This window comes from Varanus komodoensis, unplaced genomic scaffold (genome assembly GCF_004798865.1).
Source record: "Varanus komodoensis strain SLA01 unplaced genomic scaffold, ASM479886v1 scaffold4, whole genome shotgun sequence".
NCBI classification, from domain to species: Eukaryota; Metazoa; Chordata; class Lepidosauria; order Squamata; family Varanidae; genus Varanus; species Varanus komodoensis.
In genome coordinates this window covers 26,784,515-26,803,063 of record NW_025335941.1, presented here as the reverse complement: position 1 = coordinate 26,803,063, position 18,549 = coordinate 26,784,515, and the positions used below count along the sequence as shown (strand labels likewise).

Below are 18,549 nucleotides of genomic sequence, written 5' to 3'. Positions count from 1 at the left end.
GGATAAAACATAGAACAAACATAGAACATTGGACAATAAAGTATATTTTCAAAGAAAACACTTGTTCAATGATAAATGCTGCATAGTGGTATGTACAAAAGTTATTTCAGGAAAAAAGATGCCTTTCCAGGTGTTAATTTACATACTTTGTAGCAGCAGTTACAGTTTTCACATAACTTTCAGTGCTATCTAAGTTGAGATAATGGCTTAACATTACATTTTTCACAATTCAAAGCTTAATTAAAAGAAACCAAGCAGTATATACACAAAGGCACAAATGTTTTTTTTTTCAAGTTAGCTATGTTACAGTACAATGGAAGTTATTCAGCACTTTCCTTACAACCCATTGTGAAAACACAAAATACTGCTAGACCACAACCTTGCTTTCAACGCAATTCCACTAACTGGATAATAGTACTGTATGAAAATTCTAGATTACATCTCACTGTAACACATGGCTGAATCAAAAATGATATGCTAAAAAGGTGCTTAATAAAAGGCTACTTAAACTTTTTATAAATCCTTCACCTGAAGATGATAATTGCCACCTTCCAATAGAAAGAAAAAGTGAGGCTTCATTTAAGTCATATCATAAATTAAGAAGTTTCTTACGGTATTCACAACAGAAACTTATCTGAAAACAAAGAAAGGCTACTTGCAATAACTTATGGAAGGTTAGGACAGCACCACTCCCCCACAAAAAAAAAAGACAGAGAAAGAAAATGGTGTTCATCAAGCAAGGTAATTTTTGGAGGAAAAGCTAAACACAACCAATCCAAATTGAGATCATTTGTAACAGATTATCATGTTTACAGTAGATCACAATATGGTCAAGTGAATACAAATTATACACAGTTTGTATTGTTTTCTCTCAATTGTTTGCAAATACTTCTTCCAACTGCCTCCTGAATTTATTGTCAACAGTAATGGCTTAGGCAAGGTTTGCAAAGGATTTTGGTTTTTACTGGAACTTGTGTTGAAAGTTCATGTGTATGTTCATGACACATGGGATAACTCTAGAAGGCAGGCTGCATGTTCAGTATGAGGTTAATCCACCCCCAGAGCTTTGAGCTGCCGTTCGATCTCTTCATCTGAAATTGTGGCACTTTGGGATGTAGATGCAGATGGCATGCCTCTGGCAGCCGAAGGAGCCTTGGCCATCTATTAAAAAGAAATGAGGAAAAGCTTAATGTAGGTAACTGAAATGACAAAAAGCAGTTGTGATGTTAGCAGATAGATACAGGTAAACAGAGAACTACTGTGTGGGTGAATGGGGAGAGTTAGTCTCTCCTGTTTGTGGCCAATGAGGTATTTGGTTTAGCAACAGCATAGCATTGAGGAGTTCGTGTGATTACAGTGAACTATAAGAATTTACTCTCCCCGGGCACCCTGTCCATCCAATGAATGGTTTGGAGTAGTTGTGCTTTGTGTTGGGCCAGTGAGACAACTGCTGGTGTACTGTCTACTCTCCAATCCATCAGTTGCTTTACTTAAACTGATAGAAGTGCCCTTGGATGTGATGCAATTCCCCAGGCTGTTGGCTCAGGGAATGTGAACATTCATACTGAGGGCACACTATCTGGGGTGGCTGAGGATTTCATGGCCTTCATGACAACCATGGAACTGTTCCAGTGTGTTATCACCTGACACTTAAGGAAGTGCATAATCTACACTTAGTCCTTCCAACTGGATTCGAGGATGATGCTCTGAATGTGGGGGCCTTTAACTCAGTCCATTTATCTTGGACAGATCATTGCCTGCTGAGATTTAGCCTGACAGTTGCTTTTTCCCCTCCACCTATTAAGATGGTCCCCCCCTGAGGCTTATGAATCCAGGTAGTTTCAAGAGGGCTTTGAAGGTTTTTTCAGCTTCAACTACAAGGGTTATCAAAATGAAATGATGATACTGAAAAGGGTGTACAGCCAAGGGAGGGTTTCAGTGACAGGAGAAGATAATTTCTTCATACCTTTCCAGAAATTTCAATTCCAATTTCATCAAGGACTTGGTTTACAATATCCTGACTTTCTTGTTCTTCATCAGAATCATTAAAGATATCATCCAGGGTATCATTGACTTGAAAGAAAAATGAAAACCCAGAAGTTAATTAGCCCAGTAACAGTACAGCTGTGCTGGAATAATTCACATCATTTTAATGCCCCAGTAAACCATACTTTTCCCTGATCTGCTTTTCATGTAGATTATTTCCAGACCATTTGTCTGTACCAGTTACAACCAAAGCATTTGAGCCAGGCTTCATGGAGGCTAGCAAGCCTTCACAAACCTTGGCTGTTTGTTTACCAAATGTTTAGCACTGTCAGTAGGAACCTGAATCAATGCCATCATGGTACTGGCATTCAATAAAAACATAACTTACTCATTTCTTCAGTCATTTCCATTTTCATATTTTCTTTCTGGAAGTTTTGCATAGTTTGCAATGTCTTCTGTGGATCCATCTTTTTATTAACAGCTTGCATTGTCTGGCAATATACAAGATAGTCTTGTGAATACGGAAGAATGATCAAGTAATAAAAACAACACAAAACCATTTATACACTTCTAAGGTATTCAAGAAAAAAGAAAATTGTACCTTGTAAGAAATAAAATTGTGTAATATTGAGCTCAAAATTGTATAACATTTATACATCTAGACCCAGGCAGCAAATAGAATGCACCACTATGTAGTAATCAATCCTTTACACTCAGTCTAGTCCAGCCCAGCCTTCCTGAACCAGGTGCCCTCAAGCTGATTTGAAGTACAACTCCTGTTATGCTTGATCACAGGACATGTTGGCTAGGGCTGATGGGAGTTGTACTGCAAGGGGCCTGAGGAACTATAAGGTTGAAGGAGGATGGCCTAGCCTATTTATGCATTTTCCAAACACCTTATTTACTAAAATTAATTTATTATGTATTTGCCCAATAACAGAAGCTTTCTGGGTGGTTCACAACAACTTAAAAACATAATATACAGTATAATACACAATATATATTTAAACATATAAAACTATCATATATAAAATAGAAATAAATTCTAGCATAAGACTAGCAGCAGTACAAATTTGCATGTAAATGAATTTTAAGCTCATTTTATTTACAACTAGGAAACTCTTGGTTCATAGGATACTCTTCGTTCATAGGACTTGTAGGAATACATAGGTCCCATGCAGATTGTTAAAAAGCATAGGCTGCCAAACATTTGTGGCCATGACCCTATGCATACTTATTTTTGCTTTTAAATTGATGTGTATATCATTAAGCACTTAATATATTAATTTATTTTTTAGTCCAGAGCCTTGTCATATCAGAAATACTTTCAGCATACTTTCTAGACTTTAGAGTTAAGAATATGAGAGAAAAGTTCCATATAACCTGTGGAAAACAAACCAGTGAGTCAAGCCTCACTTTCTTAGGGGCTTCAGAATCTTAACAGTAACCCATTAAAAGTTATTTCTGATAGAAAGTAAGGAGTTATTGTTTTGTACATTTTTAAGACAGGCTGTATCAATGAAAGCCCTTGTATATGTCAGAAGATGCTCTCTGTATCACAGTTAACACATCTCAAATACAAAGTTCCAGTAAATTATTTACTTAAGTTCAAATCTGTGCTTAGCTATGAATCCTTAGTATTATCTCACACACATCTCTCCCTCAAACCATAGGGTTAGGTTACTGTTGAGACTAAATACTTTGCCCTAAACTCCTCAGAGGAACTATGGAATATAAACATGACAACATGGTGCACATGTGAGCCATATCTTAAGGAAACATGCAATGTATAAAACTTCCAACCCAACTGGGAAGGTGAAAATAGCAAAAGATTCATCCAATGTCAAATCACAGCATCTTCTAGGCACCTACCATTTAAGCCTAAGACTGTTACAAGTACAGCACTATCTCAAGTAGAGTACTATCCTGACTGTCTAAAACTGGAAACAGCAGCTATATAGATGGATACTGCTGTTTCAGTGCCCTTGGCCCACCCACAAACAAACGAACAGTTCAGGCATCATGATAACACAGACCATACTTCTTTCCCCATAGACCCCTATGCTCCTTTCAAGGACAGAAGAGAATGCAAGTGTTCCTATGCACATACATCCCAATGTGGCACTACACTGTGCTTACCCAGCTGCAATACAAACTGACAGTGAGAGATTGGGTTAGCAAACAAACACTCCTTAGAGACGTATTTGCAAGGTTGTACATATACCTGTTAGTGGATAACATATTACAGCATCTTTTTGAGAATACACGGACCAGCTAAATAAAATCAATGTAGCTGTTTTACAGAAGCATACTCTAGAAAGGAACAATTTCTACTCTAAGTTGCAGACATGATGCTATCTGTACTTCATGTAACAAAATATTGCATTATTTTAGATTTCTGAATAGTATTTTTTGTGCCTATGTAAAACAGTTCCTCATGCGCAGTGTTTGAGATATTTAGGCCTAAGTGCTTACCTTTGCAGTTGTTGACATTGCTCCTGCCATTTTCATCTGTGAATTCATCAGTTTTGTTTGAGTAGACATGGATGTAACTTTTGAGCTAACAGCATAAGTTCGAGTTTTCTGTTTTCTCAGCTGTACAAGCTGCTTTGCTAGAACCTTACAAGCTTCTTTATTTCCTGTCTTAGCCATTTTCTTTATTTCCAATTCCTATTGATTAAAGAAAGCTCCCTTTAGTTTGCATTGATTTTGTCTTTTACAATAGTATAATAATTTATTCAGGAAACACGTAAGCACCTCCAATATGATAATTCTTTCCCAAACAAAGACAAGTGAGATATCTACCTGGAGGCAAATGAAAGAAAAAAAAACCCTATGTATCCAAAATCAAAAACTAGAGTACAACAAGATATGGTGCTTTGGAGATGGATTAATGAACTCTTATTTACCACAACCACTTTGGGCACATTACAATTAAATCTAAACTAAGGGATTTGAATTGAATTTTGCTGAGACAGAAGCCAAATTGGGTCATTTTGGATCATTCTGGAGCTTACTTAAGCAAAGCAGAACTCTCTCCAAAATGAACAGAACTGAAGTTAGTCCCTACATGAGGCTGCACTCATTCTTCGCCTAAACACACCAAGCAAGGAGTGAGGAAAGGAATAGGGTTCAGTGACTGAAAGAGTAATCTTTTCACCACAAAACATGTTTTATAACAGTCTTTAAAATCTAGGCCTTACTATTAAAAAAAAAAACCCTTAAAAGTGGTTTTGAGTCATCATAACTTCTTAATCTCTGTACCAATGCTTCTGAAACTGCAGATTTCTTCCCATTTCTACGATGGCTATAGCTTCCATACAAATAGCTCAAAACCCATGGATGGACAGGAAAAATAATGAATAAATCATTCCCCATCTCCAAATGTGAGGGCTTCTGTTCCACATCCCATCAATCCTTCTGTAATTTCATAGTTTTCCTATGTAGGGAAATCTTGATGCTATTTCTTTTTTTCAGAAGAAAGGTTTTTACATGGAACATAGTGGGATAAACATATCATCTTTGGAATACTCTCAAAATGTAAAAGCTGCTCTTTCACAGGGATCTCTGAACTTCTTTCATCTTAAACTTGGCTAACCCATTCCCCGCAGAAGGCATCAGTAGTTCCCTCAAAAATAAAGAATATTTATATGCATACTACGAAATACAATGCACCTGTTATTTTGACATCAGGCTGGTATAAGCCATCTAATGGTTACAAATATCTACTTCTAACAGACTGAAAGTTAAAGTTATTTTCTATTTTCCACGATAGTCAATCGGAGGCACAAAGCTTTGGATTTCCCAGTCTTGACTCAGATTCAGTACCTGTATCAAATTAGATTGCCTCCAGATTGCTTTGAGCACAATTTTGCTGAAACACTTCAAGTCCAGATCTAATCTTATACTGAGTGCATACCTCTAATGAACTAAAATTCTCTGATCTACTTACCAGCTGTTTTTCCTGTCGCTCCAAAGCTGCTCGATCCCTTACTATAGCTCTCTGTGTACCTCTTAGCTCCTTGTTTTGCTCTTTAATTATATCTGAAACACAAAATATTTCTGGTTAATACTGCAGATAAGGAAAAATGTATAAAAGATATACAATTTCTTACATGAAAGCTCATTTGCTACACTATAATAATGTTCTCTACTACTGGAATGTTTACAGGAATGTTTTCAACTACTAGGATAATAAACAATTCTTGACACTCTATTAGAGCACACACCTTATTACAGAAGTTGTTACTACTTAATGTGATTTAGTGCATCTCTATGATCTTGAATAAAACTTCATAATCCTAAATTTGCAACACTGACTATATGATCCCAGGGCATTCCACAAGTCTAAAAGCTAACTAATATGTTTTAAATGCCTTTTTTAGATACTGAAGGTGCAATCTTAAGTATGTTTAATCTGAACATTTTATAACTCACAGCTAGCCATGGCTGGCTGGGAAATGCTTGGAGTTGAAGGATTTTTTCATGTCTAAATATAGGATTGCAGGGGAAAAAAATGTTAGTCTTGCAGCCTGTAAGAGAATCATAACATACACCCATTTTATTGAATGGGATTCTAGACAGATCTGGCTGGATTATAAAAGGAAAAAGAATAATAATTCCTTTTATAATTCCTGAAAAAGGAATAATTATAACTCTTATAAGCATAAATAACATAATAAGAAAGAAACTTCTGTCAGCTACAGCATTCACAAGCTTAAATCATAGAAGAAGCACCTAATTGCATTTTCCTTTCATGATTTTTTAAAAAGTTCAGACTCAATCTTAAAGCATAGACAGGCAATCCTAAAAAGAGTGAGGGTCCCATCCCACTAAAGGAGTAAATTAAGACAAAAACATACAGCCCAATGTATAACCAAGCTTGATTTACCACACATGTAGACACTATTCCTGGTCAAAGGTTCAGATATCCTGAATGGGATAGGTACTACAGATACTCGAGTATGTGCTACAGACATGTCCTTTTAAAAAGAGTGTTCTGCACTAAGCAGTAACAGCATCAGCAACTGATTGTAAGCATTATGTTAACCCTTTTCAGATATTCTTATAGTTTCCGTTTATATATCCATTCTCACGTAGGTAATGCTATATATTTTAGTAACCTTTTTAAGAGTTTCTACTACTGAATAAATATCAAGAAGAGCATCACATGCATCAGAGAACGTGATGCTAATGGGCAGCCTTTAAACAAATTAAATGAATGAATGAATGAAGCCTTTAAATTAATGCAAATAGGCAAAGGGACGGGCCTATTGCTACATTCCCACATGTTGCTAGTTGCAAAGTCGTGTCCGATGCATCACAGCATTCCTCCAGGCCTTCCTGTCTTCCACCATCCCCCTGAGTCCACTTAAGCTCACACCAACTGTTTCAGTGACTCCATCTAGCCACTTCATTCTCCGCTGTCCCCTTCTTCTTTTGCCATCTATTGTTCCCAGCATTAGGCTCTTCTCCAGGGAGTCCTTCCTTCTCATTTGGTGGCCAAAGTACTTGAGTTTCATCTTCAGTATCTGGCCTTCTAAAGAGCAGTCAAGGTTGATCTCCTCTAGGACTGACCGGTTTGATTGCCGTGCCGTACAAGGGCCTCGCAGGAGTCTCTGCCAGCACGAGTTTCAAACCAACTTTTGCACTCTCCTCCTTCACCCACATCAAGAGGCTCTTTAGTTCCCCTTCACTTTCTGCCATGAGAGTGTTATCCCACAACATACCCTCCCATATTCTTTCAGTCACTGGAGACTGCATTTATGAACAAGACCTAAGGATGTAAGCCAAACCAAAACACAACGCAACTCACAAATATGTTCACACACAAAATGAAACAACTAGTAATGTCAATTTTCATACAATTTGAACTGTAAGCCATCCTGAGATGCACTGGGTCTTGGATGGGGTAAAAAATTACCCAAAAAAATAAAAATACAATCAAATTAAGAACAAGACAAATCAGTCTAGGATAAAAATGGAAACAGAACTTTATTATCAGAAGTCTGGCAAAATAAAAAAGTATTATTATACTTAGTACAATACTTAGTAGCTTGCCTTCTGTTAGCAAGTACCTGCTCTCAGTGATAAGATTTTTGCATATATAATTAAAAAACTAGAACAGACATGCTGTTTTGGATTGTGACTCCAATACAGTATATCTAGTGCATCAGAAAAAAGCCTCCAAATCCCAACTATGTTACTGTGTACAGGTATCCCTCGATTAACGCTGTTAATTGATCACACAATATTGCCGTGTATATCAAAACCATGTTAATCAAATTTAATAATCAATGGTATAAATTATAAGCCTCACAATTCGCCTTCCTAAGTACAGGTAACGAGTTCTTGTTACACCTTTGAAAAGCCCTTGAGTTCTCAGTCTGGTGGAAAAACAGTAGCTTCAGTTTAAAATCTGCATTTTCATTCCCTCTGTGCATAATAGTTATGAGATGTCTTAATATTTTATAACCAGGATGCACTGCTTCTTGTTTTAATTTTAAAGTTCTAGATGATATTTTTTTCCAGTACAGGGCAGTTTCATCTATGTTGAAAATTTGGTGGTAATCATAATTATTTTCTTTGATAATTTCTGCAGCTCAGCAGGAAATGTAGATGCAGCAACTTAAGTCTTTTAATTATATCAAATTTTGTATCTAAGGATATTATTTTCCTTTTCCTTTCTTTGCTTGATGGCCTGGTACTCTGGTTTTTCGACATGGTCAATGGGTTCTAAAACTTACAATGAATAATTGGAACTTGTAATACAAATACTGCCAACGTCACACTTGCAGGACCCCTGAGATCACAGTTGGGTGAGAGGAATGACGTCATTATGCCCACAACTGTTTGTGGCAAATTTTAAAAGTCATGTTAATTAAAACTCTGCCACATATACCAAGGGATGGTTGCAATTAATTTTACCGTGTTAATCAAAACCTGGATTAATCAAAACCGTGTTAAGCAAGGGATACCTGTATTTTTACTATTTCATTACCTCTTGAGTGAAACTTGTATGGCAATTAGGCAATAAACAATATTCCTTTTCAATATGCACTTACTTCCACTACCATCTTGTCTAGTCTTAGAATTATAGTCTCTTCATAAATTACTTTAAATCACCCAAAGAATTTGGCTATTAGACAGTAAGCCATATATTTAGTATAACCAGATACATTTTCAAATAAACAAGTGATGTGGCCAAGCACAACCAAGTTAAGTGGTACTGCAAGGCTTAAATGACCTATCTTAACTATGACCTAACGCGCCTAAACACTCTCTCTTCAAATTGTTCTGTTTTTCCTGCCATTTAGTTATAGAAAGGGAACTACCCCAAACAAACGTTTGAAAAAATGTTACAGTTGAAAATTATACTTATTCTCCATCTTGATGCCCTGACAAAATTTCAACAAACCATGAACTTTCAAGGTACTGCATTGTAGCACAAAGGTGTTTAAGGCCTTTATTCTTAATTCTACACTGGTTTTAAAAATTCACTTGGTAGCCTTCGGAGGCAAGGAATTCTGCACAGTCAAAGCAGGGATAGCTGTCTTTCAATGCTTTATCAACCACTTTGGCAGAAGGCTTAAAGAGACCCCTCCATCCCCACATACACACACCAAAAACTGTTAAGAGTATCTTTCTTGCCTTAAAAGACATCGGCTTGGAAATGCAGGTTATTTCTAGTCTCCAAAAGCTAGTCAAAGTTTTTACAACCTATTTTTAGACCTATGGGCTTATTTACAAGTCAGCTTCATTTCTCTTTTAAGGGGCACAGAAGAAAGTGCGTGAATATTGACTTAGTGCACGTATAACACTGAGGCTTTCATGGGCCTCCCTTGTATGTGAATATGTTTAAGAATGCTTTTAGTAAACAGGATGGGAAATGTTTTTTTCAATAACCACCCTGTTTCATTAGCTATGAATTGAGCAGTTGTGTCTTACCAGATGAGAATACTTTCAATTACTTTTAAAGTCCTTTCACATCACAGAGACATCACAATTTGCAGACTGGCAGCATCAGTTATTCTCTCCTACTCAAAGAAAAGCAAGTGGTATAGAGATAGTGGTGAACTAGAGACAGAACCATGGCTTCTAGATGGAATACAGTTTTTTAAATTATAGGACTGCCAGTCAAAGATTACATTTATCTATCCCTTTATAAAAAAAGTATAGTTTGTGGATTTTTTATGCCTGAAGCAGTTTTGAAGTAGTATACAATAAAGCTAAAATAATTTATCTGGAGTTGCTGAGAAGAAAGACATTTTCTCCAGTTTAAACTGAGAATACCAGTCTTATTCTATTAAAAATCCCATTTCTTTTGAAAATGAAACATTCCCAAAAGTAAGTTTCCATCTTGGTTTCACAACCTAAAGAAATGAACTTACAATAAAGATATGATGGTGCTGCTTCCTACAATCTAGACTGTCAAAAATGAATAAGGCATGAAGTACAACCATCTATTTATTTTTAAAGTTAACATTAGTCTTTCTTGAAATACTCTTTTCTCACTACAGTTCCAAGTCATACCAGAATTCAATTATTTCAGGGAAAAGAGGTGCTGACAGGAAACATTTTAATGTATGCTAACAGACATGTACACTACTCTTGCTCTCTCACACAAATACATACACTATCTCTCCTACAGTGTTACAGGCAATGGAAAAATCACCTGGGAAGGAAATCAAAAGACGGCAATAATCACAGTAGTTTAATATTCACAGATGCAACACCATTCTTGGAAGAATTACAGTATAATTCACAATTCATGGTAACCAGCACAGACAAAAGTAATTAGCAAAATCCTTAGGCTTGATTTGGATTGGGACTAGTAATTAGGAATGAAAATGAAGAACGCTGAGGTTGGAAAGGAAATGTTTCTATCCAAAGAGTTTTAAATTAGAAGGCCAAAGCTATTTTTTAAAAAAAAGGAGAAGTAAAAAAATCTTGATGGTAAAAACTTCACTATCAGATTATCATCATTCAGATAACTGCATGATTGTTTTGTGAATGTATCTCCACCTCATCATAACAGGCACAACAAAATTTCACAAGTGATGTCACCAAAGTGGGGTAAGCAGTACTCTCAAAACAACAACACAATGAATGATGTACAAATAAGCATGCTGGCTTCAAAGGTTTGAAAGCTATCATAACAGTCCTAGTCCCCAGTGAAGGCTAACAGGGGAGATTAAGGCAGAGTATGTAAACAAATGTGCACAATATAATTTAATGTAAGTATTTCCATACAGCTAAATATAGTTTTTAAATTAAAGTTGAGAAGTGTATATACCTGCAGTAGGACAATGCTACTATTGACATTTGTACTGTGGGCCAGCATAACTATCATTTTGCTTTTTTAAAAATATAGCAAATGATGAGTAAGCAAAACATAACAGAATGTTAAGGGCTACAACAAACTCAAGCCCAATGAATGATTCAGCAAAAATGAGAATCAGAGCAAAATAGCTCAGCCCATTTCCACTGCTGATTTTTCCCACTTAATTTCACTTAAGCTGTGATTAGTATACAGTTCTATGTAATTTCTTCATAAAATAACTCCTTGAAAGAGGTAAAATGATTCAAGAAGTAATACATACCCAAGACAGGTTGTACAAAACAGTTCCCCTCTTCTGGAGTATAACTACAGAGAGCTTGTAACTATTGGATGTATCCACTAGTGTTATTATGCTGGTGGATGCAATTCCATTTAAATCTTGCACAGTCTCAAAATCTGCTCTGTAGGGAAACTCTCCAAAGCAACTTTTCAGAAGGGTGCCCATCAGTCTAACTATATATTGTTACATCTCAGCTTCTTGAGAATGTCAGCTTTCTAAACATTATGAAAAATACACCTATACTTGCAAGTTTTATAAGCCTTGCTGGTTCACCCCCACCCCCACCTGCAGGGTTTTTCCTTCCTAGTTCCTTCTGGGGGAAGAAAAAGGAAAAATGGCCCCAAGCTATGCTAATGATCCACCAGCTCTCAGACAGCTCCTGACTGACCAGCTGAAACAGAATGGAAACAATGTTGCATGCTTCAGGGCAGCTGCACTTCCTTTACAATGTAAAAATACCTAGCCAGCTCATGCTTTCTCTTAAGTAATTTTGTTTCACTAATTGTAAAAACCAAAACATTGAAACCTATTAGAATGCTGTAACTCTTGATTGATTTGTTACTCAAGCCTTTGATGCATCATGTTTTTCCTGATTTCTGTAATGATTTCTCAATGTTTCTGTATTTTTTTTTTTTTGCACTTGCCCATTGTCTTCACCTTTTCACCCATTCAGAATCTCATCACTGCCCTAAAACTGTAAGTGACCCACACTTATAAAAACTCTGCACATGCTCTGGAAGCTCAAAGCCAGTTCAGTATACTGGCTACCTGACAGTGCTGTTGGTTTTTCCTCTGTCAGAGAGGGATTCCTGCGGTGTCCCGTCAATAAACTGCTGAAACTGAATGTAGCATATTCCATGTGAATTTGAATGTACATTCTCCTGGTCTGTGATTCTGAGATTTCTGGACACAAGATTTCTTCATGTCTATTCCCTGAGAAGCTCTGAACGGAAGCCTCTACTTCTCATAGATCCATTTGAGAGTATACAAGGGAGCGAAGGGGCAGAATTATCTTCCATAAAATCTTTCAATAAGATTTTTCCTGTATAAAATCACCCATAACTCAGCATGGGTTTTACACTTAAATTCACCAGTTGTAAACACAGTAGCCATTTCTTTCAAAGAATTAATGCACAATTCTTTGAAACTGCAATTTCATCTCACAAAATAAAAAATAAAGTTTTTTATGATATTCCAATATATTGTAACCATATATTCTTTGTCTGTCTATGAATAGTAAACACATAATGTAAAAATTTCGAACAACTCAAATCGAATTTTATCATTGTAGGCTGATTGGAAAACCATTATTGAACCATTAAGACTGAAAAAAGAAATAAGGGAATACACAGGATGGATAAAAACAGATGATTTTAAAAAACATAGATTTATAAAATTTAAATTGTTTTTTTTTTTAAATTAAATGCTTTTTGAGGGAAAAGAACTATCTAAAGATAGTTTTCTATTTGTTGCTGTTGTTGTTAGTCGCGAAATCATGTCCGACCCATCATGACCCCATGGACAACATTCCTCCAGGCCTTTCTGTCCTCCACCATCCCCCGGAATCCACTCAAGCTCACACCAACTTTTTCAGTGACTCCATCTAGCCACCTCATCCTCTGCAGTCCCCTTCTTCTTTTGCCATCTATTGTTCCCAGCATTAGGCTCTTCTCCAGGGAGTCCTTCCTTCTCATTAGGTGGCCAAAGTATTTGAGTTTCATCTTCAGCATCTGGCCTTCTAAAGAGCACTCAGGGTTGATCTCCTCTAGGACTGACTGGTTTGATCACTTTGTGGTCCAAGGGACTCGCAGGAGTCTCCTCCAGTACCACAATTCAAAGGCCTCAATTCTTCGGCGCTCGGCCTTCCTTATGGTCCAGCTTTCGCAGCCATACATTGCAACTGGGAAAACCATAGCCCTGACTATATGCACTATTGTTGGCAGGGTGATGTCTCTGCTTTTTAGTATGCTGTCTAGACTTGCCATAGCTTTCCTCCCCAGGAACAAGCATCTCTTAAGTTCTTGGCTGCAGTCCCCGTCTGTGGTGATCTTGGAGCCCAGGAAAATAAAATCTCTCACTACTTCCATTTGTTCCCCGTCTATTTGCCAGGAAGTGAGAGGACCGGATGCCATGATCTTAGTTTTCTTCATGTTGAGTTTCAAGCCAACTTTTGCACTCTCCTCCTTCACCCGCATCAAGTGGCTCTTTCGTTCCTCTTCACTTTCTGCCATTAGAGTGGTACCATCTGCATATCTGAGGTTGAGGTACCAGCAATCTTAATTCCAACTGGTGATTCATCTAGCCCCGCCTTTCTCATGATGTACTTTGCATATAAGTTAAATAGGCAGAGCAACAGTAGACAGCCTTGCCGAACTCCTTTCTCAATTTTGAACCAATCAGTGGTTCTGTGTCCAGCTCTCACTGTTGCTTGACCCACATATAGGTTTCTCAAGAGACAAATGAGATGGTCTGGTACTCCCATGTCTTTAAGAACTTGCCACAATTTGTTGTGATCCACACAGTCAAAGGCTTTAGCATAGTCAATGAAGCAGAAGTAGATGATTTTCTGGAGCTCCCTAGCTTTCTCCATGATCCAGCGTATGTTGGCAATTTGATCTCTAGTTCCTCTCCCTCTTCGAAATCCTGCCTGTACTTCTGGTAGTTCTCGGTCCACATACTGCAGGAGCCTAGCTTGTAGGATTTTGAGCATCACTTTGCTAGCATGTGAAATGAGTGCAATGGTACAGTAGTTTGAACATTCTTTGGCATTGCCCTTCTTTGGGATCGGAATGTAAACTGACCTTTTCCAATCCTGTGGCCAGTGTTGAGTTTTCCAAATTTGCGGGCATACTGAGTGTAGCACTTCTACTGCATCTTTTCTATTTAAGATACATTATAGTCCAAATGTTATTCATCATGTAATAAGGATTAGTTTTTAATTATGTAGCATGAGGCTGTATACTCATGCAGTTTGTTTATTTATTTATTAGTAAAATTGGTGAATTCCATTAATCCATTTACAACATCATGCTTTTCTAGAGGTTTTTGTAAGATTATTGGGCATTTTTTTCTATCTACAAGATATCATCACAGATATTTGGTTTTACAGTTCTCAAAACTGAATTTGTGTCTGCAGAGATCACATGTCTCATCTTCACAGTAAAAAATGTTATAAACCCCTTACCTCTTAATGCTGTTGGGAGTGGAATAGATCTGCACAAGAAGCTAAGCATGAGGAGGGGCAAGCAGTAAAAATGAAAATAAAACCTTTTAAGCAGAATACTCAAGTCTTTGGACCTTCTGTATATAGCCTGAGGTTTATCATATTTTTCCCTGGAGGAGAAAACCTATAATGGCAGCATGCCATAAAAACAACCCACTTTGGGAATATTTTAATGAAGTTCCTTTACCTATGGGTAATACAGACATGCATGCAAATTATGTAGAAAATCATGATTTAAATCTAATCTTACTGTATAGTGATTTAAACCGTGATTTAAACCAAATCTACCTGGGGAATACAGGCAGTCCAGCTTACAAACTAGTTCCATTCCTGAGAAAACAGAACTTTATCTTTACATCAAATTTGTATACAAGACAGATCACGTAGAGTTGGCTGTCCACATTTGCACGAGTTAGCTGTGCAGGATTCCCATTATTGTGGGAAAGCCATTAACATCTCTAGCCCATCCCGCGGCCCAAATTCACCAGCACCTCTTCTTTGCTGCAAGGAAATTCCAGAGAGGTTTCCCTGTCTGGATTGGCCGTGCAAGAAGGCATGCATTGGATGCCCTTCCTCTCTCTCTCTTTGCTTTTTATCTCTTTATGGTGATGTCTGGAAGCTCTTCTTCTCTCACTATGATGCTTTGGAGTCCCTCCCTCTCTCCTTTATGCTTCCTTACTCTCTATGGCGATGATGATTTTCCACAGTATTTTTAAAAAATTAATAGACTTTATGGCAGTTCATTTGTAAGTACTGCTTGTTGTAACTTAGATGTTTGTAACTGCCTGTACACACATACCCTTTTTATTATTATTATTATTATTATTATTATTATTATTATAGTTTTATGCCGCCCCATTCGCAGAAAGCCTCGGGGCGGCTTACAAAACAAATATTCACACAATTAACAATTATTGAAAGCACAATTATTGAACGCATGGGGGCAGTATACAATCCAGGCAGTTTATCAAACTAAAACTAAAAAATCTCAAAGGCCTTAAAAAAACCTTAAAACAAAGGTACCTCTTGACTCCTTCCTGAATAGTAAAAGCAAGTCATAGCTCCAACAGAAACACATTCCAGAGTCCAAGAAAACAGCAAAGAAAACCCTTTCCAGCATATTCAGCAAGCAGGCCTCTGCCACCATTTCCTACAGATCTTAGCAAGACAGGTAGTCCCTCAGTTATCTAGGGCCTTAGTCATTTAGTACTACTTTGTACCAGTTAGCAGTGCATTTTGCCCCAACTGCCCCTTCTAGACACTTGTTTGTAGCCTTCCTAAACCATACTGCAACAGTCTAACTGGGATGTAGCCAAGGTTTTATGGATATCAGGGTCCTCTCAAGTGGGGCTGCTTCTGCTCTCTAGTTCCATTGTGCAAGAGGGACCTATTGCTGGAACAGTGGGAACATAATTTCTTGAACTAATATTCAGCAAAGCTTCGTTCAGTGGGCTTTGTGCCCTTTTAGGAAGTAAGTGTTTCAACTCATCTCTTATTGGTTTGTGAAGTGTTACTAGTGGAATGTTCCACTAGAAGTGCAGTATTGGATACTGCCCACCATTGCTAGATCAGACTGACTGCAGGGGACCTGGGAAGTAAACGAAATACACCAATGCCTTTTACAACAATCACTTCTCAGCTTTTTGTGTGCTAGGAGTTATTGATACCATATGCTCAGAGTGGTCATGGCTGTAGGAAGGCACACTTGGCAGAGTGGAAGGGAGGACTCTGAAAAAAACACTGGTTCCTCCAGTATCCCTTCTGCAATCACTATTTTCAGGAAACAGAGCCATAAGTCACACAACACCAATTGTTACCTGGTTTTTCAGATTTGCCCTTGTTAAGGCAATACCATCTCAGGCAAAATCAATATACATCTGATTGTATTAACTGCTTTGAAATCCATTCTGGTTGTAAAACACTATACGCATATTGACCAGCTATTACGTGACCAGATATTGGTTCATGAACATAGCAGGTAGCCAGCATTAAAACTAATAGATGTAAGTGATTACAATAGTTTATAATAAATATGCAAATTTAACTCTAGAAAGATCACACAAACAACATCCTGTTGTGATTTAAGGATTTCATTTAAACAAGCTAAAAGACAAAAGTGCATGTGGTAACAGCCACAGCATTTGCTCTTTGCCTCTAAATAACCACCTGCTTTAATACAATTCAAAGCATTCCTCTGAGGTAACTTACTTGAAAGTGAGAAAGGTATCCCTCAAGCACAATACACAGCTTCTGTCTTTTACTCTGATTACTGGTTTAGATATCAATATCTAAATAATCTGTGCATATACCACTAATTTGTGCATATACAATCTCTAGGAGACAATAAAGGCACACATATGAAACAATATGCAGCATTACTAATAAAGGACATCAGTTTTTCAGCAGAACAGTAAGAGCTTTTGTTACAGCTTTCCAACTCTGTGCCAACACCAGCATGTCCCAGCAGTTCAGGGCTGGAAAGAAAGCTTATGTTGAATGAAATGATGTGTGTTGTCTCTGCTGCTTCAGAACTCTGGAAATTTCTTGAATTTAGACTTTCTAACCATTACTCAGAATAGCTTTAAATGAAGCCATTAAAAACCTTTTCATACATTTTAAGAAGTGGCTCACAATATTCTCACTATTAATTCATTTGAACAATACACCCCTTTGCATGGTTACTTGGAAGTAAAATCCACTGTGTTCAATGAGGCTTGTTCCCAGGTAAGTGTAGCTGGAATCACAGTCCTAGTCAGTCATTAAGCAGGTATTATCAGTCTCTTAGTGCCTGCATGCGGCCTCATTACATTTTACCTAAGGTATACTTATAGAATGAGTCATGTTCATTCTATCTCACCTTGTCTTACTAGCACAAATTACTAGAGCCAGCACTAACTCCTAAATAGATAGGAAACCAAGTCTGCATCCAGGCATGGTCATAATCTAGTACTGCACTGAAGGAGCCCAGCCCCAGAACGTCAAGATAACCTGCAATAAAGATTAGAGGGCTATTTCTATGAGAAAGCGATACACTGCGCCTTAACATCAAGAGCCACCAGTTCAGCTGCAAGTATACAGAAGTGAAGGGAGTGGCAAACGGCGCATGCCCGTCATTCCTTGGAGAGAAGTACTGGTACTCCGTGAAGTACTGGCAAACACTGGTTACTCCCTGAACTGCAGACTCTCCCGAAAGCTCTTGCCAGTGCCAGGGGCGGCCCGAGGCGCTTGCGGGGAGGCTGAAGTTAAGGAATCTGCCCCTGCCCTGAGAAGGGGGTCAGTGCCGCCAGGGCGCTCGGAGGGGTGGTGGGGAATGGTCGCCCCAAGGCCGGAGAACGGGACCCCAACCACGAGAGCGCCAGCGACGGAGACCGCCGCAAGGCTAAGATCTGCCCGCACTCACCATCCACCGTCTTCTTCTTGAAAAGCGATGCCATGGTGGCGGCGGCGGCGGGTTGAATTGGGCCACCAGGCTCCTTCCTGCTTCTCAGGTGACCAGGAAGCCACTTCAGCCGACAGCGAAGAACCCGCCTCCCGCGCTCGGGCGAGGCTCAGGCAACCGCCGCTCGGAGAGAGGGAGGGCGCGGCGGCGGAGAGGCTGGGCTAGAGGCCGTCCCTCGGAGCCTCCGCCTCTCGGCTGCTCTGCCCAGAAACGGGCTTCCGCTGCAGTCGTGCGCGGGTCCGGCTCGCCTCAGCGTTAGTGCCGCGCTCCCTCCGCTCCGT

The 18,549-nt window shown here is 38.4% G+C and overlaps 1 protein-coding gene across 1 annotated transcript; it reads right to left on the bottom strand.

Annotated features, from left to right (window-relative positions):
* Positions 1–23: 23 nt before the first annotated feature.
* CHMP2B (charged multivesicular body protein 2B) lies at positions 24–18,383 on the bottom strand. Its single transcript, XM_044442609.1, has 6 exons — positions 18,230–18,383; positions 5,939–6,030; positions 4,462–4,656; positions 2,375–2,477; positions 1,967–2,073; positions 24–1,161 (listed from the first exon to the last, which is right to left on the bottom strand). The coding sequence occupies exons 1-6, from the start codon at positions 18,261–18,263 to the stop codon at positions 1,048–1,050; spliced, it is 645 nt and encodes a 214-aa protein (XP_044298544.1). The 5' UTR covers positions 18,264–18,383; the 3' UTR covers positions 24–1,047.
* Positions 18,384–18,549: the final 166 nt, after the last annotated feature.